Source organism: Sciurus vulgaris, assembly GCF_902686455.1.
Source record: "Sciurus vulgaris genome assembly, chromosome: 6".
NCBI classification, from domain to species: Eukaryota; Metazoa; Chordata; class Mammalia; order Rodentia; family Sciuridae; genus Sciurus; species Sciurus vulgaris.
Window position 1 is genome coordinate 164,645,368 of NC_136466.1, and position 25,094 is coordinate 164,670,461.

At 47.9% G+C, this 25,094-nt stretch overlaps 1 protein-coding gene across 4 annotated transcripts; it reads left to right on the top strand.

Moving 5' to 3' along the window:
• Positions 1-3,684: 3,684 nt before the first annotated feature.
• On the top strand, positions 3,685-24,470 carry CMBL (carboxymethylenebutenolidase homolog). Of its 4 annotated transcripts, none has more exons than XM_079145507.1 (6): positions 3,685-3,824; positions 15,545-15,777; positions 17,725-17,832; positions 19,665-19,807; positions 22,720-22,811; positions 23,792-24,470. In XM_079145507.1, exons 2-6 carry the CDS (start codon positions 15,563-15,565, stop codon positions 23,969-23,971), a joined length of 738 nt encoding a protein of 245 aa, XP_079001633.1. In that variant the 5' UTR covers positions 3,685-3,824; positions 15,545-15,562; the 3' UTR covers positions 23,972-24,470. The 4 variants fall into 4 exon arrangements, with proteins under 4 accessions (XP_079001633.1, XP_079001635.1, XP_079001634.1 ...); XM_079145509.1 differs by lacking the exon at positions 3,685-3,824 and adding an exon at positions 4,969-5,124; XM_079145508.1 differs by lacking the exon at positions 3,685-3,824 and adding an exon at positions 15,369-15,445.
• Positions 24,471-25,094: the final 624 nt, after the last annotated feature.

Below are 25,094 nucleotides of genomic sequence, written 5' to 3' on the forward strand. Positions count from 1 at the left end.
GGAAGAGTAAACAGTAGTGACTGCTCTGGAATCACTCCTAAATTTTAAGGAAAGCCATGAAATCTTAGTGCTCACTGATGCAGAAAGTTACTGTAAGGATGGCACTTTTTTAATTTTTTAAGAGCTAATGCTCAATATCATTAGTGTGATAAATTTTCCACTGGCGTCCGGACCTAAAATCGGTTAATCTGACATTTGGGGCATTGTTAACCACTGGCATACTTTGTTTTAGGAGGGGCAAGAGTTTGTGTTCAGGGCTGGTCCTCAGTTTGTTCTGGATGATGACACTTTGGTGACTTTTTTTAAGTAATAAACAAACAAAACAAAATCTTACCCATTACCTTGGAGAAATCCCAAGGCAGTAAAGAAGTGCGCCACAGGCTGTTCAGGCTGGGATGTGACGCCATCTGTTTGAAGGTAAACTGGGACAGCTCTAGCAGCGAAACAGGGCAGCGGTGTAACAGGGCCAGCCTCCTGCCCCTCGCTGCTCTGCTGTTGAGGCTTATTTTAAAACTGACATTTTCTCCCTTCCTCTTCTCTCTCTAACCTGGGGAAGCAAGATGAACCTTCGCATCCCAGACTGTGTTATCTGTCCGTCAGCTCACAGACCACAGGAATGAAGGACTCTAGGCTTAGAGGCCGACCTCTGTGGCTCTAAGAAGCAGTTATCTCTGAAGGCTGCAAATGAAGTAAGACTCCTCCGTGGCACAGTTGCGGTGCAGACTTGGTCCTCTGTTTAAAAGCCCTGTTTCCCCTGGCAGAATCAGCCTCTGGGACAGGAGTCCACTGTGGATTCTCCTTTGCTAGCAAGGAAGTAAGACTTCCTTCTTCTTTTTCTCAAAACCTTGTCTTGTTATTGGGTTGGCATTGGGGAGCAGGACCCAGCTTGTGCTATCAGTGAGATGCTATCTTAGTTATTTGGGTTGCTCTAAGAAGACACTGTAGACTGGTGTCCTAACAAACACTTCTCTCATCTGAGTCTGGAGTCAGGGTGCCTGCAGGCCCGGGTCTTGATGCATGACTTCTGGTTTAAAGATGAAGCAGCAGGATCTTGTGCTCCTTCTCTCCTTCTTGTTTGTTTTTGTAACAAGGCTCCACCCTCCTGATCCTAGCTTCTCCCAAAGAACCCATCTCCTAATCTGATCACGTTGGGGGTTAGGATTTCAACGTGTGAATTTTAGGAGGACACAGACATTCAGACCATAACAACACATTTGCAGTGAGAAGGACAGGAAATAAGTTCATCATGGTATGGTAGCTTGATAATGTCTGTCCCCTGCCCCAATCCAGGTGGGGCTGTATTTCCCAGAATGCACTTTTGGTGTGTTTCCAGTTTAGGTGAACTACCAGAGTGCTTTTTGTTGTTGTTGTTGTTGGTGGTGCTTTTTTTGTGGTGCCAGGAACTGAACCCAGGGCTGGTGCACACTAGCCAAGTGCCATATCACTGATCCACATCCCAGCCCTGGAGATATGTTCCTCTGAGAGGTGGAAGGAGCTGCTGACTCAGCGAGCAGTTAGCTGGGCCACCAATTCTTTACTTCCCCTTGTGCTTCTCTCTGCTTCTCTGACTCCTGGGCCAGGTGTGGGAGTCCAGCTTCATGAAGGTGAGCTCTGGAGTTTTGTAGGCCACCTTCATTGTCAAGGTCAGAGGCTGCAAGGACAGGGGCAGATGCACATGTTTCTGGGGGCTTCCAGGGCTTGCTCATGAGGTCCCAGCTGGCTCATGATCTTTCCTTACTGACTGTCTACCTACCTGGGAACTCTGACCTTGACACTGGATGCAGAGGTTTAGGGAGACTGTCTAGCCAGCCTCTAAGTCATGTAAACGGATTCCCTGTAGTAAACAGTTGATGTGTGTATGCATATACCTGTGCATGCACATGTAGACAGATCTCCTAGAGGTTCAGTTTCCCAGGTCCCTAGGCCCCCTGGATGAGAGGCTCTGTGGTTAGGGCTCAGCACCCTGGGGTTTAACAAGCCCTTCAGTGATTCTGATGCATGCTCAAATTTGAGAGCCAGTAATTGCCTCATTTTATAGTTAAGGAAACAGTCCAAAGAGAAGCTATGTGTCTTTGGGATAACAAAAAAAAAATAGGAGGCATCTACTCTCTTAAAGAGAATACAGCCTTTGTTTCGAGAAACCTCAGGCTGTGTAACTTGTGAAAACCAGGCTTTCTTCAACCAGATTCAGTGGCCTAGTTATAGGTGACAGTTTCTCTCTGGCCACTTTCTCTCTGGTTCCCTGAGCTCCTTCTCAAGCAGACCTGACCTTTTAAAAAAGTGCATGCATAAATTTAATACTAGGCTAGCAAACTGCAGCAAGGCAGAGTCTGGTGAATATAAAATCCCTTCTATTAATAACAGTGTTATTAAATAAGAAGTTAGTAATGATGCCTAGGGAGCTAAATTTAGCAAATACAGAAAATGATATGTAACTAGTCATATCTATTCTTTCCACATAAATGGAGCTTCAAAGAAGCTGAAAGATCATTGGCTATGGTGGCACTCGCCTGTGATCTCAGCATTTGTGAGGCTGAGGTTGAAGGATCGCAAGTTCAAGGTCAGCCTCTGCAATTTAGCAAGGCCCTCAGCAACTTAGTGAGACCCTGTCTTGAAATAAAAATAGAAAGGGCTGGGGAAGTGGCCGAGTGGTAAAGTGTACCAGAATTCAATCCCCAGTACCAAAATAACAATAACAACAAAAGATGCTTAAAAACAGTCACATAGAAAAAGTTTTGTTTCAGTGGAAAACTGTGCTTGCCTAGAGGACGCCTGCTGTGTGCTCTTCTTGTCTTCCAGCACCTCCCAATGATTGCACAACTCTGCAACTTGTAATCAACAGAGAAGCAATTCTGCCCTTCTAGGAGGTATATTGGAGATGATGAAGGTCATGATTCCAGCTTTTTGTGAAAATTACCTTTTGGAAACCTGATTAGGTTTCACACACCTTACCCCTGGTCTCCCTCTGAAGATTCCCCAGGAAAAGGTCCTCAACCTGGATCCACACCTCTTCCAGTTGGGCATAGCTAAATTAATACGGTTTCACCACCAGGACCACAAGGTTTTGGGTGAAATTCTTGTGGCATTGGGAAGCTGTTCCTGATCCCTCCCCTCCCTCCCTCCCTCCCTCCCTCCCTCCCTCCCTCCCTCCCTCCCTTCCTCCCTTCCTCCCTTCCTCCCTTCCTCCCTTCCTCCCTTCCTCCCTTCCTCCCTTCCTTCCGCGAGCCAGGGATTGAACATCCGAGGCATCCGCAGCCCTTTTAAATTTTATTGAGGCAGAGTCCCGCTGTTTCTTAGGGCCTAGGTACATTGCTGACGGCTGGCTTTGAATCTGCAATCCTCCTGCCTCAGCCTCCCGAACAGCTGGGATTACAGGCGTGCGTCACCGCGCCAGGCTTGCAGTGGGTTTTTAAAAACAGTCTAATTTTGAGTTACAGCGAGAAGTGACAGGGCTCAGAAGCCGGGCACATACCTAATGTCCCTGGCTGTCAGTCCCCTCCTCCAGGCCTCCCTCTCCTCGCGCCCTCCGGGCACCTCGCTGCTCCCCCCCTCAACCCACGGATCTCTCTTTCCCGGCCTCGCTCCACCCGCTCGCTGTGCCCCGGCCTCTCCCCTCCCCTGGCTCGGGTTGTCTCTGGAACCCACGAATCCCGGTCCAGCCACGGCCCCGCCGGGGTGCGGGCGCGCTCCGTCACCGCGTCGGCTTCCCGTGCAGGCGCGAGGCTCCTCCCTCTCCGCCGCCAGCTGGGGCTCCCCGGGCTCCTGCTCCTGCTGCGCTCTCGCGGTCTCTCGGGTGCAGAGCAGTTCTCGGGCCGCGCGACAAGGTAGGTGTGCGTCGCTGGGGACCGAAGAGCCCCGGGGGCCATGCTCCGCGGAGCTCGCGCCTGGGTTTGCATCGCAGCAAAGGGCTTGGCCGGTGCGCAGGGGGGGCCTTGCCAAAGCCCATCGAAGTGGTGCACTGTCCTTGCAGAAAGCAGTCCCTCGCCCTACCGTCCCAGGCGACGGCTGTGCACACAGGGGTGTGTTTTCCGTGGGTGGCCGGCCATGCACTTGCAACGCGGTGGAAGTCGCGCTGTATCCAAACTTATATTGGTTGTTGCCGGTTAAGACAGCGTCAGCAGTCCTTCTTCTGGCCATTAAATACTGTTTTTGTAGCTATTTCCCTGAGGTTGGACATTTTGATCGTGTAGTTTATGAATATAAAACTGGAGAAACGAGCACTTTTGCTTCCAATCGCTGTCCGTGTTGGGCGGTGTTCCTTGACCTGGGCGCTAAGGAGGAGGCCTGTCATATTAAGAGTATGGCATCCTGGATACTGGATAGGTCTTGCCAAGAAAGACAGTACAGTTTACACCCCTGGGTCAGGCCCAGGCGGTGCTCACATTGGGTACTGCCATCTATGTCCACTTGCTGATGGAAATGGCCACCTGTTGTTTTCAGAGCCCATGTAAAATAAGGTGGTCGGAAATGAGCCCTGTACATAACTGGGGAAGCCTGTCCAGGCCTGGGAACAGACCCAGAAAAGGCCAAAGGCAGGGGTGCGGTTGGCGGGTGTAAGGCCAGTGTGTTCTCATTCCTGGTAGCTTTCTGATTCCTGCTATCTAAATCACGTACCCTAAGCAAACTACAAGGTGTGGTCGCTGAAAAAATAAATATCTGGAGGCGCTGACGTTCCTACGGTTACCTAAGGATAAGTATTGGCCCTGCCCTGCTCGCTGCAAGATTGGAAATCAGCTGCCCTGCAGGTTCCTATAATGCTCAACTAGTAAAACACCCAACCCTTCCCTGGTAGACGCCACCTTCCTATTTTACCTTCCAGTGTCCCTGAACCCTGCTTCCCTGTTGCACTGTGCATGACTTGTTTCTCAATTTCTGAACTCTCTAGCACTTTATTCCTTGAGTTCTTTACTTGTTACAGTCTCACTTCTGTTGGTAAAAATCTGATCTGTTTCTCTATTTCTGTTGGAGAACGTCATCATGTATGGAAGTCTGACTTCTGAGTTCTTTAAATCCCTGGGGTGCCATGGCAGGAAAACCACACGCTGACCATTCATTCTTTAGTACCCATTTCTGATTCCCAGCAAGTCTTTGGTTACACGGTTGAAAAATAACTTTTGGCAAAAGGTAAAATCATGACTTTTAATACAGCTATAAAAGGGAACACAGGTGAATATTTTATTTTGTTCATTATTCACCAAAGAGGGAAACAGTGGATGTCATAACTGGTTCAAAAAAGAAGCTGTGAAGTGCAAATGTCCACAGATCAAGGATGCCTCAAGGAGGTACTGGCAGGAGGCGGAGGTACCATGGCGTTTGCAGATCACACCCTCAGGGAGATCCCTGTGGACTCTGACTTGTCCTTTTGTAGAGGGAACTATGTCAGGCAGAGATGAAGGGGCCTTAGGAATCCCTCTGTGGGGGAGTGGGCCTGTGATGTGGCCTCTTGCATGAATGCGTATGGGGAAATCATGCACCTTCTGTGGCCAGCCACTGGGGACCTTGCCAAAGAACATGCCACGGAGTGTCTTCTGTAGGGGTGTGTCCTGGTCATTTGACAAACGGCTGCAGTGGAAAAGTGTCATCGTCTGCACTTCCCCTCTGGGCTGTCTGGTTCCAGGCCTGGTCATTGTATGGAGGTCATTTTGCAGCTCTTTCTAGGTCATGAGTAACTGGTAGACTGATAGATTCCATAAATTCTGTCTTTTTTTTTTTTTTTTTTTTTTTTTTTTTGGTGGTGCTGGGGATTGAACCCAGGGCCTTCGTGCATTGGAGGCAGGCACTCTACCAACGAGCTATATCCCCAGCCCAAATTCTGTCTTGACTCACAAAGAATTGATGGACTTCCTCCTCTGGAGGAATGTTTCCTCTCCCATTTGTGTTTCATTACGTATTTCTTTACATCATACATTTGCGATCTTGATGTTTTATTTTAATTTTTTTGGTACCAGGGATTGAAGCCAGTAGCGTTCCACCATTGAGCCACATCCCCAGCCCCATTTTTTAAAATTTTTATTTTATTTAGAGACAGAGTCTCTCTGAATTGCTTAGGGCCTCACTAAGTGGCGAGGCTGGCTTTGAATTCATGATCCTTCTGCCTCAGCCTCTCAAGCTACTGGGATTACAGGTGTATGCCACTGTGCCCAGCTTGACATTTTCTTTTAGCTATCTGTATGAAATTAATGGTTTGACTTTTTCCTGGAACTTATCTTTTCAGAAATTAATCATGGTGGGGGAGGTGAAAATCCTGGAAGGTGTATATAGAAAAATGTCCTTATCGTATAATTAACTGAGAGTCAAGGACGTGTTCCCTGGGAGTTGCAGGGCTCCACGCAGGCCAGTCAACAGCAACTCTGTGCGTCCTGTCTGCAGGACTTGGCCCCGACACACAGGTTTGGACTCGCAGCTGGGAGAAGGTCTGGGCCAGTGTCCAGCCTGCCACGTTGGACACACCCAGCTCTCTCCAGGCTGCTACCCTTTCTGTGGAAGAGTCAACTTGAAATACCTGTCGAGAAGGACACTCTTTGGCTATGAAAATTCCTTCTGGAACGTGGACAACAACTGAAGACAAAGCAAATGATTCTTATCAGAGGCTGCTTTGCAACAGCCAGTGTTTCCTGTGGTCTCTGGGTCCTTACAGGACAGCTCAAATCAGCCCACGGATTTGGATCTTAACAAAGAGTGCACTGGCTGGTAAAATGTTCTGCTATCGCCGCTCAACTGTTGTGACATCTTTTACTAATAATAGTTCCATAAGGAGCTTATGAAAAACAAAACCAAGAAAACGAGAGTCCATTTGTCCTGGATGGAATAACTGCTTATTAATTTTTTTTGTTTTAAAATCTAATTACCACAGTAGTGGTACAGTCTGTAATCCCAGTAGCTCGGGAGGCTGAGGCAGGAGGATTGCGAGTTCAAAGCCAGCCTCACTGGGGTTGTGGCTCAGTGGTAGAGGACTTGTCTAACATGTGTGAGGCCCTGGCTTCAATTCTCAGCACCGCATCTAAGTAAATAAAATAAAGGTCCATGGACAACTAAAAAAATATTAAACAAACAAAACAAAAAAACAAGTTTCAGCAACTCGGCCAGGCCCTAAGCAACTTGGTGAGACCCTGTCTCAAAGTAAAAAATAAAATGGGCGGGGGATGTGGCTCAGTGGTTCAGTGCCCTTGGGTTCAATCCCTAGTACCAAAACAAACACAAAAACATTGGCACAAACAAAAAAACAGAATGACCCCATGTGTAATTATGAAACACTGAGAATATTCAGGAAAACGAACGCTGGGAATGACAAAACAGCCATCCGTTTTCATTTCACCCAGATTTAAAAGCTATCATCTTGTCCTGCAGACTTCAAGTCAAAGCTTTGTAAGGACCTACAATGTAGCAAGTATCACTGGACCCAATTCCCATTCCTGCTGGAACTAGTTTATTTCCTGTACATGACATGTTTACTACAGTATATTTATGAATCATATATACATAACTTTTGTTGTTAACATTTACTTAATATCAAAATACCTCTTATCTTCTTACACAGCTTTGTTTTTGAGACACCATATTGATAAATATAGATGTAGTTTATTCATTCTGACAATGTCATTTGTTTCCTGGGCAGCTGTAACAAATTTCCACAAACCAGAGATTTGAATTTAGGACGGAAATTTATTCTCTCAGTTCTGAAAGCTGGAAGTCCAAAATGAGGGTGTAAGCAGGGCCGTGCTCTCTCTGACACCCACGGGGGAGGACCTTTCCTTGCCTCTTTCAGTTCTGGTGCCTCTTGGCAGTCCCTGGTATTTCTTGAGTGGTAGATACCTCTCTCTACTCTATCGCCCTCTTAAAGTGGCCTTCTCTCCAGTGTGATTCTGTGTCCAGATTACCCCTTTCTTTGTTCTTTTTTTGGCACAGGGGACTGAGCCCAGGGTTGCTTAACCACTGAACTACATCCCCAGCCACACCCCCAGTCCTTTTTAATTTTTTTACTTTAAGTTGCTTAGGACTTGCTAAATTGCTGAAGGTGGCCTCCAACTTGTGATCCTCCTGTCTCAGCCCCCCTGTAGCTGGGGTTACAGGCATGTGCCACTGTACCTGGCTAAGAATTCCTCATGTATTTTATTTATACACTAAATCTCCTGTTTTAAAAAATAATATTTTCTCCTAGTCCGTTTTTCCAGTTTGTTTAGGAAGTATTTTATTTGTTGTTAATGTAATTGTCTTATTAACCTCATTGTCTTAGTTATCAAGATGAACATGTACAAGCTTTTTTGTTTTTGCTATGGAAGATCCCCAGCATGTACACAATAGAGCGGGATGCTCCTGGACTCACTGCCCAGTCCCTGCCCGGTGGGCACATGGACATCACCCCCCCAGCCCCCCCCCCAGGTAAATCCAGACATCTGGCAGTTCCATCTGCACGTTCATCATGCTGTATCTAAAAGAGAGGAGAACTCTGCAACAGACTCATACCATGACCCTCACTTGCCACCACGAGCAACAGCTCTCAACCTCCTCAAATAGCCACTCACTATTCCATTTTCTACAATTGCCTTACTCTAAAAAAATTAGTTCTTTCCTTTAGATGTATGTTTTGGGGGCTCATTTAAGAAATTCTGCCTCACTCCAAGGTTGAAGCAAGAGGAACTCTCCTGCATTTCCTCTGAACAGTTCAGTTCTGCTTTTCCTACCTAGATTTCTAACCTCCAACACGGTGGCTGGCTGTGGTGGGTGGTGAGCCTCTGTGACCTGTTTTCTCAGCTGTGCGCCTTGGCGCTGGCCCATCCAGCCCCCACTGTGGGTCCCCAGTGCCCTCCTGCCTCCTGGAGTGACTCTGTAGAACTGGCGGAGGCTGGCCACCACTGCAGCCCTGACCAGGGGACATGGCCTCTTTGCCTCTCCTTCCCCAGGTCCAGTCCCACCCTTGGAGGTGGGGTGGGTGACTGCTTAGTTAAGAGCACCCAGCTACAGCTGGGATCGTCCCCACCTCTGCCTGGACACACTCCTCCTGGGGTCAACTCTGCCCCCTTCTGGGCGGGGGACCCAGGCCTGCTTCTGCGGCACTGTGTGTGGGACTCTGCCCTCTTGCCCACCCGTCGTTGGTTTATTTGGTTCTGGCATCCTCTTCTGCACGGGGAGTCTTCCTTTCACCTCTGCGGGCTCCATCTCTTTGCCCCTTCCGGCCAGTCTGGAGTTTCCTGGGTCCTCTGCCTCCAGTCCCTCTTCTCATCCCCCCTAAAGCCCACTGCACGCTCTCCTTGGCTGGCCCCTCTCCCTCAGCTTGATTCCTCGTGTCTCCTGGTAGCACGTGGCCCAGCCGACCTCCCCACTTGTTGAGACCCTCTCTTCACTGGCGAGGTCGCTCCTCCTGGTCAGAGGCTCTTCCTTCCCAGACGCATTCGCGGGCCTGCGGGCTTCCCTGAGGACCCCCGGGCTCAGTCTTCTGGACTCTTCTGTGCCTGCTGGCCTTCCCTGAGGATGCTGGTCCATCTCACGGTTTAAATGCCCGTCGAGTCACTTCTGTTGTGTGCGCCAGTTATGTTCTGTGAAGTCACCTCCAACGCCGAGTTAGCGAATCCCGAACCACAGCCCTCGCGAAAGTGCGGGCTCGGGCTCCAGGACCCTAGGGGGCCGCAGCCTCTCCCCCAACTCACAAGGCACCGAACTTAGGGCTGCGTCTGTTGAAAGTCGACTCACTTGGCCGGTGCCGCGCTTCACCAGCGCCGAGCTCAAGGCCGACATGGCTTCTAAGTACATTGACCCTGGGAAGGAGACCTACTGAGGGGACGAGGTGGGAAGAGAAGGCAGAGTTTTGTCACTTTCTGCCGCCACAACCAACGGCGGGCGCTGGGGGCTCCAAGTCCTGGATGGGAGCTCAAGATCAAGGCGCCGGGGCCCCAGGCCTGCCGAGGGTCTGCTTCCTGGTCGTCGGGGGACGGTCTCCTTGCGGTGTCCCCCCCCCCCCCCCCCCCCCCCCCCGGTGGAGAGCAGACAGGCCCTGGTCTCTTCTTAGAGGATCGTGACTCCACCTTTACGAGCTAATCACTGCCACAGACCCCACGTCCTTGGACCCGCGAGTCCTGATTAGTGGCCGGAGGGGGACTTTTGGGGACACAGGTCATCGCACATAGCGTCACCCTGACCTCGGCAGGGAGCGTGCGTGCATCAGCAACCCGGGTTCTTTGCACGTCCGTGAATGACGTCGGGTCACTATTAAGCGAGCAGGTGAAGGAGTGAGTCCCGACCCGCGGTGATGAGGGTCCGCCGCGCGCGTCCATCACCGGCCAGCCCCGGGGCTTCCTTCTCTTCGCCCGGCCTGCGGTCCGCTCGCCTCTCTTTTCAAGCTTAACCTGCCGCAGCCTGAAGTTCGTGAAGCTCACCACCGCAAACCTGCGTCTCCCGGCCTGTCCCTGCTTGTTGGAAGACACTGTCCTCCAGATGCGGGACAGAAGGGCTCTGTTTTCTCCGATGCTGCTCACTTGAGCTGCCAGCTGGGCCGGCTCTTCTGTGAACTCTGTCCAGACCCTGCGGGGCCCCCTGCTGTCCTCCCCACCGAGGTGTGCCGCACCCCTTGCCCGGACCTGGGTGGACTTCCATGGGTGGACTCGCAGTCATGGATGCACTTCCTTTTCTTCCTTGGACACCTAACGAGCTCGCTCTCCGTGACACGTTTATCTCCTCTTTCTTTCTCTTGGGTTCTGGAGATTGAGCCCAGGCCCGGGTGCATGCCAAGGCCAGCGCTCGGCCCTCGACCACACCCCCCAGCTCTGAGGGACACTTTTCCCGCATTTTTTATTGGTGGATGATAGTAGGGCACGGTGATGGGATTGGCTGCTACATATTCGTACGTGCACACAGTATAAGGATATGTTTTGGCCAATATCCCTCCCCAGCACTTTCCCTCCCCTTAATGTTACCTTTAAGCAACTCAAATGAGCTACTTCTCTTGCCAGAACTGTCTAGCAGCTTTCATCTCATGCCAAGGAAAGCTGAATTCTTCCAGTAAGGCTCTGGTACCTTTACACTACCCCCTACCACTTTGCCTCTTCTGTATCAACCACATGGGTCTCCTGTTCTTCAAACACGCCAGGCATGCTCCTGCCTCAGGGCCTTTGCACGTGTTTCTTCTCCCTGCCCCACTCTTCCTCCAGATATCTGCAGGGCACCAGCTCTCACCTCTGTTGCTTGAAGGTCAGTTTTTTTTTAGTTAGAAGTCCCCTGACAACCATTTTAAATTGCAGCCACTCCTTCCCTGCTGACAATTCTCTTGTCACCTTCTTTGCTCTGTTTATCTTCATTTTTCTATATTTGTGGCCGTCAGACACCTCCATGTTCCACAGTTTGGTTTGTATATGTCATCCCACTAGAACATTTCCCTTGGTGGGGTCTGGGTTTTCATCTGTTTTGGGTTGGGCGGTTTCCCCAGGACCTCCTGTTGTGTGTGACCTGGGGCTGTCCCTTCTTGGTGTCCTCAGTAACCGGGTGAATACATACAGGCTGTTCGCAGAGCTATTCGTCTGTTCCACAGATTGATTTGTCTGTCCCATCAGCAATGCCAGAGTGTTTAAATAGGTTCTGTTTTATGATTAAAGCAAGATTCTCATCCTTCATTTTCTTTGACGTAGCTTGGTTATTCTTGTCCCTTAACCATTTTTATTAATTTTAATATGAAATATATTTTTGGAATTTTCATTTTAATTACATTGATCTTAGAGGCTACTTTGAAGAGGTTATTGTCTATAAAAATTTTTTTTTTTTTTTTTTTTTTTTGGTACCAGGGAGAACCCAGGGGTGCTTAACCACCAGGCTACATCCCCAGCCTTTTTTATTTTGAGACAGAGTCTGGCTAAGTCACTCAGGGCCTTCCTTAGTTGTTAAGGCTGGCTTTGAACCTGGGATGCTCCTACCTCTGCCTCCCTAGTCACTGGGGTTACAGGTGTGCACCACCGTGCCTGCCGCTGGCTTTATAAATATTGATTCTTTTAATGAATAATCAGTAACCGTGACATATGTATTCACTTGTGTAGGTTTGTTTTGCCCTTAGGGTTAAAAAGTAGATTTCTCTGAATGCTCTCACACATCTGCTGTTAGCGTTATTCCTGTCCAACAAGTGTTGGTACTCTGAGTGGCATTTAAAAATCATGTTTTCTGATTGTTGCTGGTTTGTAAGAATGTCATCGATTCTTGCTGGTTTGTAAGAATGTCATCGATTCTTGCATAGCTTTGATTTTGTGTGAGAAGAGGCAGGAGGGACTCCCTCACTCTGTGCTTTCTTCCTCCTGTGTGTGAATTCACTGAAAAAATGTCGCTTGAAGACAGAGAGACAAGTTCTCCTCCACCATCCAGGAAGGGAGTCCTTAATAAAAAAGTGAATTGGTTGGAATCTTGATCTTGGACTTCCAGCCTCCAGAACTGTCAGGAAATGAGTCCATTCTTCAAGCCACAGAGAGCTGTAGCCATGCTAAACACTCCATTCCTCCTGTTTGTAATCTTGAGGGCTCTGTGGCACCATATGTCAAGGGACAGTGATGATTTTTCTTTCTGTCAGATTCTTATAATTTGTATTTCTTTTTCTTGTCTTATTGCATTGGTTGAACCCTCAGCCCACATAGAATAAGAATAGCGGTAAGTGGCATCTTTGTCTTTTTTCTTGGCCTTAAGAAGGATGTTTGCTGTAGGAATTTGGTATAATTTTCGTTTATCATAATGGCTATTGTCTTAAGTCTACTCAGGCTGCCAAATCAAAATACCATGGTCTGGAGCTATGGGTGTGACTCAGTGATAGAATGTTTGCCAGGTGTGCGAGACCCTGGGTTTGATCCCCAGCATTGCAAATAAGCAAACAACAACAACAACAAAACAAACAAACAAAAAACTACAACAACAAAACAGTCTTAGGGGGCTTAAACAACAAAACTTTATTTTCATATAGTTCTGGAGGCTAGAAGTTCAAGATCATAGTTCTGGACAATTCAGTATTTTGTGAAGGGCTCTTGTCCTGGATGGTAAATAGGCACAAAAGAGAGGAAGATCTCTGGGGTCTCTTCTCATGAGAACCGCGGCCCCACCCTCGTGATCTCAGTTAGCCTTACTTTCCTCCTAAAGGCCCTGTCTCCAAATAGAGCCATGCTAGAGCTTAGGGCTTCAACATAGGGATTTTGAGGGGACATAAACATTCAGCACATGAAGCTGTTGACAAATGCTTTCTCTTCATCTGTGGGGATGACGATGTGCATTCACTCCTTTAATCTGTTGTCCTCGTAGACTGCGTCATAGAACGTCTAACGGTCAGTCATCTCTGCTTTCCAGATAGGGTCATGATACATACGCTTGAAAACACATTTGAGGCTGGGCACCGTGGTGCACACCTGTAATCTCAGTGACTTGGGAGGTGAGGCAGGAGGATGGCAAGTTCAAGGTCAGGCTCGAACTTAATGTGACCCTGTCTCAAAATAAAAACAACAAAAAAGGGCTGGGGGTACAGCTCAGTTTCAATCCCCTGTATTATTAAAAAAATAAGATTTGATGTACTAGAATTTAATTTTGACTCTTTGCATCCGATTTTGTAAATAAAGGAGTCACACATTTTTTCATGCACTCTTACTCTTGCTCATTTTCACATCCAAGATACAGCCAGATTTTATTTGGTCCAAGATGACATTTACTCCTGTTTTTACTTATTTATTTATTTGATTGGTGAGTATCTCTGGTCAGGTTCCCTATATCAATTTTCTGTGCTGAAAACGTTTCAAACATAAAAAAAATGTAAAGAGTAGTTCAGCAAACACTTGGCCGCCGGTCGTCCAGCGACAGCAGCCCTGGCGATTTACCACATGGCGTTAGGTATCTAAAGGTGTGTTGTGTGTGTATTTTATGAACCAGTCGGGGGCAAGTTGTAGATCTCGTGACACCTCACCACCAGTACTGGAGCACACATGTTCTAAAAGTGGGAACGCTCCTCTATATAACCACTATTACTACACTTACTCACACCTTATAAAACTGATCCTAAGTCACCTGTGGTGGCACACGCCTGTAATCTCAGTGGCTTAGGAGGCTGAGGCAGGAGGATTGAGTTCAAAGTCAGCCCCAACAACTTAGTGAGGCCCTAATCAACTCAATGAAACCCTGTCTCTAAATAAAATACAAAAAAGGGCTGGGGATGTGGCTCAGTGGTTAAGTGCTCCTGGTTGTAATCCCTGGTACCTCCCCAAAATATAAAAAACAAATAAATAAAAATAAAACTGATATGGAGCTGGGGTTGTGGCTTAATGGTAGAGAGCTTGCCTAGCATGTATGAGGCAATGGTTCAATTCTCATATAAATAAATGAATAAAATAAAGGTCTATCAACATCTAAAAAATATAAAATAAAACTGATACTAATACACAGTGTCAACTATCATCCACATTTATTCATCTGTCTTTTATAGCTGTTCTTAATTCTGAACCACAACCTCGGTGAATTTATTTTTCTTCAGTGTCTTTTAATCTAGAATTGTCTCACTGCCTTCTTTCCTTGTACATTGAGTTTTGAAGTTAGGCATATAAAACGGGTGAGAAATATGCCCTGTATTTGCTATGCTACCAACTTGTCAAGTTTGTGTTTTCAAATTTATTAGCATAAAGTTGTTCATAGTCATTGTTTTTTATTTTGAGGAGAAAAATCTTACTCATTCATTTATTTAGATAAATAAACAGAACCCAGGGCTGCTCATGTGCCGGGCAGGGTTCGACCTCTGAGCTACACCCCAGCCTAACAGAACACCTTCACGTCACCTTTGCATTCGGATCTTGTTTTATTGTTGCATGTGTGCTTATCATTCTTGCCTTTTTAATCCTCGGTTTTGCTGGAGATGTGCCTATTTTAATAACTCTTCCAGGAATCTGATTTTAATCTTCTTGAATTTTCTCTTCGTTGGGCTTGCTGTGGACCGAATGTGCCCCCCGAATTCACATGTGGACCTCCTCATCCTCAGGGGACGGTGCGGGAAGCTGGGTCTCTGCAGGGTGCAGAGGTCACCAGGGTGGTGGAGAGGTCACCAGGGTGGTGGAGAGGTCACCAGGGTGAAGCGCTCATGGGAGGTTAAGCGCCCTCATCAGACACTGAGCCTGTTTGCATCTTGCCTTGGACTTCTCAGCCTCCAGAACTATGAGAAGTAGGTCTCAGTCGTTCATGAGTTATGTAGTTTATGGTATTTTTTAATAGCAGCCTGAATGGACTAAGACAGGCTTTATTCGATTTTTCCCCCTTTACTCATTTTTTGGGGGGAGGGTTCTAGGAATTGAACCCAGGGGCGCTTAACCACTGAGCCACATCCCTAGCCTTGTTTATTTTTCAAATTTTGTTTTGAGACAGGGTCTCACTAAGTTACTTAGGGCCTCGCTAAGTTGCTGAGGCTGACTTTGAACTTGCCGTCCTGCTGCCTCAGCCTCCTGAGCTGCTGGGATCTCAGGTGTGTGCCACCGCACCTGGTTGTTTTCCAGTAATCTTGGTTATGGTTTACAATTTGTGATCTTCAGGTTTGCACACAACGTGCCTTCTCTCTCTGCAGCCGATCTTGAGGTTTCCGATGGCTAACGAAGCTCATCCTTGCCCCTGTGACATTGGCCACAGGCTTGAGTATGGAGGCATGGGGCATGAAGTTCAAGTCGAGCACATCAAGGCTTATGTCACCAGATGCCCCGTTGACGCAGGCAAAGCCGTGATTGTCATTCAAGACATCTTCGGATGGCAGTTGCCAAACACCAGGTATATGGCTGACTTGATCTCAGGAAATGGATACACGTAAGTGCACAGTTCTGTTCTTTGCTTAATTCATGTCAATTTCCATGGTCCATTTTGTTCTTTTCAAAAAGGAAAACAAAAACGAAAGCCAACCTGACTGCGTGCTAGTGCACTCACTCTGCTTCCTTGTCTCCCTGTGGTGAAGGGGGTGGGAACTGCCACGTGGTATTGAAAGCTGCCCGATGGAAGCCACGCCAGCCCCTGGGCCTCAGGTCCCTCTGGGGGCACCTGGCCCTCTATACCCATGGGACAGTCCTCTCCCTAATCACAGGACAGGACACCTCTGCAGACATCCCTGGCTCTGAAATGGACCCATTATTGAGCCCTTGAAGCATGTCAGCCTTGGGTCAGGTTTCACTTGGACAGCAGGGTATTCTGGGTCAGCCTGATCCAATCACATCCCCTCTTAGTTCTGCCTGAATTAGACTGGGTTCCAGAAACAGCACAGCGAGACTTTGCTCATCACTAAGAGTTTACACCTTTACTCGACTGAGCGGCCATGGCCACCCTTGGTGAAAGCTGTCGCTCCGTCTTCACAGAGGAGCTGAGGAAAGTATGCAGATGAGTAGATCCAACCTTCTTCTCCAGCTCTGAAGCGCGTAAAGCCCAGCTGGCACTGAGCGGACACACCACCAGACTTCTTTGCTTTCTCTAAAGCAGGGGCTGGAAAGCCCAGGGAACTTACCTGTTTTCCTACACAGAGCAGCTGGCGTAAAGGAATGGCAGTGGCATGAAAAGGTGTGCCGGTTTCACTTCGCCAGGTTCCCCTGGAGGATGAAGCACTTTTTCTCTAGGCAAGACCAGCAACAAGCAGCCGGCCAGGTGGCCTCTGGCTTGGCCAGAAGTGCCGAAGGCACGACAGGGCGTACAGCCCTCAGTCCTGCCAGCAGCCCTTTGAGGAAGAACTGCCCCTGTTCCCATTCTGCAGATTAGGAAACCAGGGCACAGAGGTTTGCAACCATGGGATGCCCTGGGGCACCCTGTGGCAGGCAGCCAGCTGAGGGGGCTGAGTGGGCTTGTGACCGGGGTGTCCTGCCGTGTGTCCTTGGTTGAGTTAGAGCATAGGAGATGAGCAAGGGCGCCCGCGACTTGCAAGGCACTTTTGCATTTACACCAGTTATTTCACCCTCACGACCGCCCTCTGAGGCTGCTGGCACAGTCCTCTGTCCCTTTGTTGCTCAGGAGAGAGAGGCTAAAAGTGGTCCAGTGATTTGCGGTCACACCTCAGTGTGGGTGCTACTGTGACGTGCACTGGACTTTCCCGAGCCAGGTTTCGGTGCTGGACTCCTCCACCCCAGCCAGCAGCACCTCTTGACTTTGGGAAACAGGCCTCCAGCAAGCACCACGCTGACTCCGTCCCTCCTGGCTCGATTGAGGGGAGAACAACAGGGACTCTGGAACCTGGCTTGTTCTCCTTCTATGGTTTCTTCTAGAACCTGCTGTAGACCTTGCTTTCTGGGCAGGAAATTGTGTCCCTTTGGCAGCCTGGGTGGAGTCTTGGGAAAGTTGCTTGCTCATAGTGACTGGCCATGTGGACCAGGTGTCCTTTTGGCCCAAGTCTAATGTGAAGGTCCAGGGGTCTCCTGGCCCTGTGGAGAGGTGCAGCCTGGGGACGGGGACAGGAGGGGTCCTCTAGCCACCAGCCACAAGCCCCATGTCCAAATGCCCCCACGTCCTGTGCTGGAGTATCCCAGGGGAGCGCCCCCCTGGCCTTGTTTCTTCCCAGGGTGGGTTGGCACCCAGGCTGCCAGGAGCCAAGTGCCTGCAGTTGTGAAACCTGAGATACTGTGACTTTGGCACCATTTGCCTTTTTGCTGCAATTAAAGTTGGCCTTTGTGGCCACCAGCTTCCCTTCTTGTGGCCTGAGCAAGTTGCTAAAGAAACGTAAACAAATGCCGGATCCAGGCAGCTGCGGAACCCAGGCTGACTGACGTCCACATTTTCCAGAACCATCGTTCCCGACTTCTTTGTGGGGCAAGAGCCGTGGAGCCCCACTGGGGACTGGTCCACCTTCCCCGAGTGGTTGAAAACGAGAAATGCCAGGAAGATCAATAAGTGAGTTATGGGCAGGCTGGGCGGTGTGGGGGCAGCCGGGGGAGGGGGGAGAGGGACCTGGCTTCACCACGCTTCCCCCTGGGGGGACCTCACGTGACTGGCCCGCAGGGCCCTTTGGACAGCATAAAGGAAGAAGGTTGGATCTGCTGCAGGGTGTGAGCTGATGGTACGAGCTGACCAGAACCCCCTGGGCCCCAGCAGTGTAGTGGCCTCCGTGTCTGAGAAGCTCTTACTGCCAAAGGGCATGCTGTGGAAGCAGTGGGCAGGTTTGTGTGTCCCATCAGGTGTTTCTGTACAAGCGACAGCAAACCCATCCTGGACGCTTGAGCAGTCGCAGAGTTACTGCTTTCTTTTTTTTTAGTTGTCAAGGGACCTTTATTTTATCTATTTATATGTGGAGCTGAGGATGAAACCCAGGGCCTCACACATGCCAGGCAAGTGCTCTACCACTGAGCCCCAGCCCAGCCCAGAGAGTTACTGCTTTTTAGAACTGAGTAGGTTTGGGCCTCAAATAAGGCTTCCAGGGACTCCTCCTCCCAACATCTCCCTTTCATGTGCCTGGGCTTCTCATTCTCAGGTAGCTCTTGCCTCTGGGTGGCAAAGTGGCTTCAGCAGCTCCAATCCTCCATTGCCTCTCTCCCAGCAACTCAGCAAGTCTCGTTTGGTCCCTTTGGTTATGACTGGATCCAAAGGTCATCCTCCAAGTAATCACCGTGGCCAGGAGGTTCCTCTGCTATGATTAGCCAGGCAGGGGCTACCTATTCTACTCCTGGAACCAAGGGCACAGTGTGTGCGTGGAGGGGTGCTTCATCCCAGAGCTGAATCCGGGTGTTCTCAGAAAAGTAGGCGGCAGACTTCGGCAGCTAAAGCCATTCAGTGTCTCTTGAGTAGAAGAATTTTTACGGAAATGCCTTCCTTCTTCTCATCCTCCAAATGAAGGCATTTATTCTCAGAATGAAAGCATTCAAGAAAATGAAACACCCCAAGGGCCCAAACTGCTCTTATTACATTTTATTTTGTAGAATTGCTTTATTACTACTCTTGTCACATTATGAAAATAACTATTTGCACACAGTAGGGTGTGATGCATTGGTTTAAATGTGTTCAAATATATGTTATGTTTAAAAGAAAGAGGTGACAGAGCTGCTTTGTTCTTTTTTGAAAAAAATATTACAAATATATAGCATTTCTTGCAGCGGATCAGATAGAACTTTCTGGCTGGCCCTGTAGCCTGAGCTCACTTTGGAACAGAGATTCTAGTTGAAAGTGTACTCCAGATTCCAACGATGGATTTGCAAATGAACCATGTGCAAGACAGGGCTGCTGTTCTTGCTGTCCTCCTGACTTAAATAGCCCTGGTGGCTTTCCAAATTCTGCTCTGCTCTTTGGGCAGAGGAGGACAGGGGTGATGCAGAGTGGTGGGTTTTAGGGAAGGAATGAATGTGTCAGATCAGAGAGTGTCTGGGGAACCGCCCCAGTGATGGCCAGCTCCTCCCTGAGTGGACAGAGAGGTGGGGACCAGCAGAGTCTGGACTTACGTCTTAGGTGGTCTTAGGTGCTCCTCTCCCGAGGCTGGCAGGGCTGCTGCTCAGCGCCCAGCTGGGAAGTGAGCCAGGAGCAGCTGTGTTTTGGGGAGAGCACACAGGCCTGGTTGGGCTCCGCAGGGATGCCCGTGGGACTTAGCATCACTGCACAGGAGCAGTGAGGTTGGAGGAGCAGGGATCTTGGGCACCTTGGGACAGCAGTGACCCAGGCAGCCCTCCGTCACCGGCTGGGCCCTGCCTGATTCACAAGGCAGCCCCGAGTTCTGAAAGCCTTCTCTTTCTGTTCAGAGAGTTCGATGCCGTCCTGAGGTACCTGAAGCAACAGTGCCATGCCCAAAAGATTGGCGTCGTGGGCTTCTGCTGGGGTGGGATCGCCGTGCACCACGTGATGATGACGTACCCAGAACTCAGGGCAGGGGTGTCCGTCTACGGTAAATCCGCCTGTGCATGTCCACTGGGGATGGGGGCAGGGGAACGCTCCTGTGCACTCAGGCGTGGCAGGTGAGCGACAGTAACCACAGGCCTCTTGCAGGCAGCACAGAACCCAGACCACCTGAAGACATCGGCATTGAGCTGGGCAGCCTGGTGCTGTCCTAACCGCGGGGGCCTGAGGTGGGAGGATCGCTAGAGTTCCGGAGTTTGAGATTAAAAAAAAAAAAAGACTTTAAGAATTCAAAAATAGCCAGGCACAGTGGTGCTCGCTCACCTGTAATCCCAGTGGGTCGGGGGCGGAGGCAGGAGGATGGTGAGTTCAAAGCCAGCCTCAGCAATGCTGAGGCACTAAGGAACTCAGTGAGACCCTGTCTCTAAATAAAATACAGAATAGGGCTGGGATGTGGCTCCGTGGTTGAGTGTCCCTGAGTTCAATCCCTGGTACCCACCCCCAGAAATAAAAAAGAATTCAAAAGCAGAATTGGAGGTTTGTAATATGGTAACACTAAGTACAGGTGTCACTGGGAGTGAGCAGGCCTGCACCCCACCGTCTAACCTGAGGTCTCCATTCCTAACCTAGCATTGCTTCCTGTGATGATCATCAGTATCAAGCTATGTTACATATGAGAGTGTATGCACGTATATATTATTTAATTGAGTCATTAATTATTTTTTCATACTGGGAATTTAACGTGGGGGTGCTTTACCCCTGAGCTACATCCCATCGCTTCTTATTTTTTATTTTGAGGCAGGGTCTCACTAAGTTGCTGAGGTTGGCCTTGAACTTGTGATCCCTCTCAGTCTCTCCAGCTGCTGGGATGACAGGTGTGTGACATAACACCTAGCTAATTGATTCAGTTTTTTGAGACAGGATCTCTCTGTGTTGAGCAGGCTGGTCTTGAACTCTTGGGCCCGAGTGTTCTCCCACCTGTTTCATGAGATGCTGGGTCCTCAGGTGCACACTATCTTGCCTTTCTCAACAGTATATTTATTAGCGACATCCGTGAAAACATTTTTCCAAGATATGAATTGCTTTCAACTAATAGGCGTGTGTGTGTGCGCGCGCACACACACACACACACACACACACACATACAGAGATGGAAAGAAAGAAAAAGAAAACCCACTCTAAAATGTAAATAACTTCTACATTTTAGTCAAAACAAACCAGAGTTATAACAAAGAACTAAAATCAACGTATCTGTAAATAGACACTGCATACCGGGTATGGGGTACTGAAGCATTCAGAATGCATGGGTGTGGTGGCACACGCCTGGGATCCCAGTGACTTGTGAGACTGATAGGAAGTTCAAGGCCAAGTGGGGTGTGGCAGCACACACCTGCAATCCCAGCAGCCCAGAAGGCTGGGGTAGGAGGATCACAAGTTCAAAGTCAGCCTCAGAAACTTCCCAAGGAGCTAAGTACTAAGCAACTTAGTAAGACCCTGTCTCAAAATAAAAAGGGTTGGGGATATGGCTCAGTGGTTAGACTGGGTTCAATTCCCAGTACTAAAAAAAAAAAAAAATAAATAAATAGATAAGTAAAATAGAAAAGAAAAAGAAAGGAAAAAAAAAAGAAAGAAAGCTCAAGGTCAACCTGAGCAACTTCCTGAGTGCCTCAACAACTTAGTGAGACCATTTTTTAAAATGAAAATAAAAAAAGGATCGGGCTTTAGCTTAGTGATAAAGCACTTAGTGAGAGCTTAGTGATAAAGCACCCCTGGATTCAATTCCAAGTGCCCTTCCCTCACCCCCAGCCAAAAAACATTCCGACTGGAAAATTTTGAAAAAAAAAAAAAAAAAAAGTCACAAGAAAATTTGACTAGTAGGTCATAAAGTTATACCAGTATGTGGTAAAGTTCTTTTACACCAGAGTATCATGAAGTAATATATGTGCCAATGATTCTTATTTGGCTTAATGGTTCCTCACTGTGGCATTTTCACCTACATTTGGTATTACACCTACATTAAAAAAAAAACACCTCTTTAAATATTTACTTATACAAAAGGAAGCAGACTCAATAAATGACCAGTTGCACTAGGGCACAGGGGACCTGGGCTTGCTCTCCCAAGGTGAATTAGCAGAGGGCGCCTGCATGGACGCCTCACTAGCGCCACCTCCTGGCTGCTGCTGCATGGTACGTGAGCTGCAGAGCCTGGTGTGGCAGGCCCAGGGGACATCCAGCTGGGGTCCAACCACAGTGGCTTTGCCAGAGTGGCACCCTGTCCCCTGGAGAGGAGTGGTAGGTAAGGAGATCCTCCACGTTTCTTAGCTTTGCTGTGCTGCTGTCAGGAAGTTGAAAAAGATTGTTTTTTTCTCCTATAAAATGATAGCGCGTACTTATTTCTCCACAGTGGCGGGCGTTCCTGAGGGCTGGCTGGAGCATGTTTTTACTGATCAGTCTCTAAGTTATGAGACAAGGAGGAAAACAAATTTTCACAGAATGACCTGTTAGAACCAGACAGTCACAGGCTGTGGGCTTGTCTGAGCATAAATACCCATTCTAAACCACTCAGTGCATTGAAGTCAGAACCTGTGGGACTTGTGTTGGCAGAGAGAAACTTCTAGAATAGTGGCTTGGAAGCTATCACTTATTTGTAAGGGAAGGCAGATCCCAGGAGGGAGCACTTGTCAGACCCACCTGAGTCTTCGTGCAGTGGTCTTCAAGGCGTGACTCCATTCCTTGATGGCTTCATTCCTAGTGAGTGAGCAGGAGGGTAGGTCTGGCTGATGGAGTTGCTCTTTTACACTAATGGTATAGGCCAGGCCACTTTTGTGGAACTGCTAAAAAATAAAATGAACAAAGCCCTCCAAACACATTTTTACTTTGAACAGTCAAGCCAGATCGAGGCAGTTTCCTGTGGCATGACTATGGAGATCATACTCTCAAGCCCTTGAACTTGTCTTTCAGGCATCGTCAAGGATTCTGAAGATATTTACAGTTTAAAGAATCCCACGTTGTTCATTTTTGCTGAAAATGATGCTGTGATTCCACTGGAGCAAGTAAGTTGGCATCTTTCCTCTTCTCGTTTGTGCGTTTAATAGCATGACTTGACATTTTGAGGGAGAAATCTCAAAGCATTCATTTATTGCTGCTCCAGATGTTTTCCAACATAGAAATCTTAAAGATGAGTTTTTATTAGAGATAAAGAGTAGAATTAATTGTAACTCCCCTAAATATGCTTATTTAACATGACATCTGAAAGAAGTGTTCTCAGCATGGCCTGGTCACTGGACAAAGAAATGGGTCCTGCCTCCGACCCCTCCATGGTGACCCGTGAGTCACCAGAAAGTGTTTTACCTTAAAGATGGATTTGTTAGATCCAGTATGTTGATAAGGAAAAAGCACAAGTGTGATTCAAAAGCAGTCTTTTGCCAATTAGTAGTAGTAACCAATATGTTAATGCAAATGATTTTAGAAACAGTTCCTGACTCATCATGGTCTCACTTAGGAATTTTCAACTCAAGATGGTGTGAAAATGACACACATTTGGTGAAACTGTGCTTTGAATTGTGCAGTTGGATCTTTTCCTGGGCTGGCAATATGTGGTGTGATCCTCTGTAACAGTGGACAGTGACAGTCAGCCCTGCAGTCAGAGGGGGAAAAGACAACACGGTACGGTGCCCTGTGCTGCTTAGAGAGGACGGGCATCAGGTCGGGTGTGGTCAATGCATTTTGGGGTTCGATGCTGGAGATTGAACCCAGGCCCTGCACATGCCGCAAGTGCTTCACTGCCATACCAGACCCCCAGCCTCCCACATTTTCAATTTGTGGTGGGTTTATTTGGACATGGTTTACTTGCCAGCAGTAAGAACTTTTAATTATAAATTATAGTTAAAATCTGGTATAGCTGTGGTACTTGTTTATAATTTAAAGGATCGATGTTAAATCTCTTTTATGAATACTCGGTGAAGATTTAGAGAATGAAAAATGTTGCTAACAAGTTAAAATCATGTCATCATGAAAATGTTTTGCATACCAGGTCTCTTTGCTGACACAGAAGTTGAAAGAACACTGCAAGGTTGAATATCAAATTAAAACATTTTCTGGGCAAACCCATGGTTTTGTGCATCGCAAGAGAGAAGACTGTTTACCTGCTGACAAGCCTTACATTGATGAGGCAAGAAGGAATTTAATCGAGTGGCTGAACAAATACATTTAGTAGTGAATGGATACTCGCTCACAATGAGAGATTCATCCAAATGTTTGCCTTCAAATACTTATCATTTGATTTTTTAATTTTATATAAAATAAATGTTGGAATCCTGAAATTCATTTAATCTGAAACACATTCAGTAGAAAATGTTAATATATGAAAATAATTTTAACATGTATATCAAATAAAAAAATAAAAAATAGATCTGGACCTGAAGAATTTGAATGATCAATACCCTAGTTAATAGAGAACACTGGGTTATTCAGGGACCAGCTGACAGCACAGGGGTGGCCTCTTTGGTCTTTAACTGAACACACCCTGAAAATGACTAAGGTGTGAAGAACCTCACTGAAAGCCAGGGCAGAGTAAGAATGCAGCTTGGACATTTTTCTGTCTTAAGAGAGCTTAAGTTGTCGCATTTATATGTTGTAATGAGAAGTATTACAAATAAAATGTTTCTATGGACCTCATTATATCATGCTAATAAACTGATTTTTTGAATTTATAGTTTTTTTTTTTTTGTCTTTTTGGTATCAGTGATTGAGCCCAGGAGCAACATCCCCAGCCTTTTTGAGACAGGGTCTGGCCAAGTTGCCTAGGCTCTTGGGTTGTTGAGGCTGGCTTTGGGCTTCTGATTCTCCGCGCCCTACTTATTTTTCTTAAACAGCACAGCAAATGATGGAGAAGGGTTCTCATCCTGCTGTTTTCTAGGCAGTGGCTTCCCAGACACCGACATTTGTGGATCCCTGGGGCTGGGGCTTAATGTGATGGAGAGTGAAGTCCCTAGGGTGTACCTGCTCCTACTAGGGACTGTCTGACTTAGGGCAAACGACACGATGTGTTTTCCGATTTGGTCTTGGGTGTCTTTCATGAAGGTGGACAGTGTCCTTTTCACAGGACACTTTTTTTTTTTTGTGGAGGGGGACTTGGTCTTCCTGTGTTGCCCAGGCTGGCCTTGAACTCCTGGGTTCAAGTGATCCTCCTGCCTCAGCCTGAAGTAGCTGGGACTACCGACATGCATTCCTGTGCTCAGCACACAGGATTCATCTTGGAGGACAACCTCATGCATACACATCTGACCTGTACCCACGTCCCCTCTCACAGAAAACTTACTTCCTGCTGGCAGATG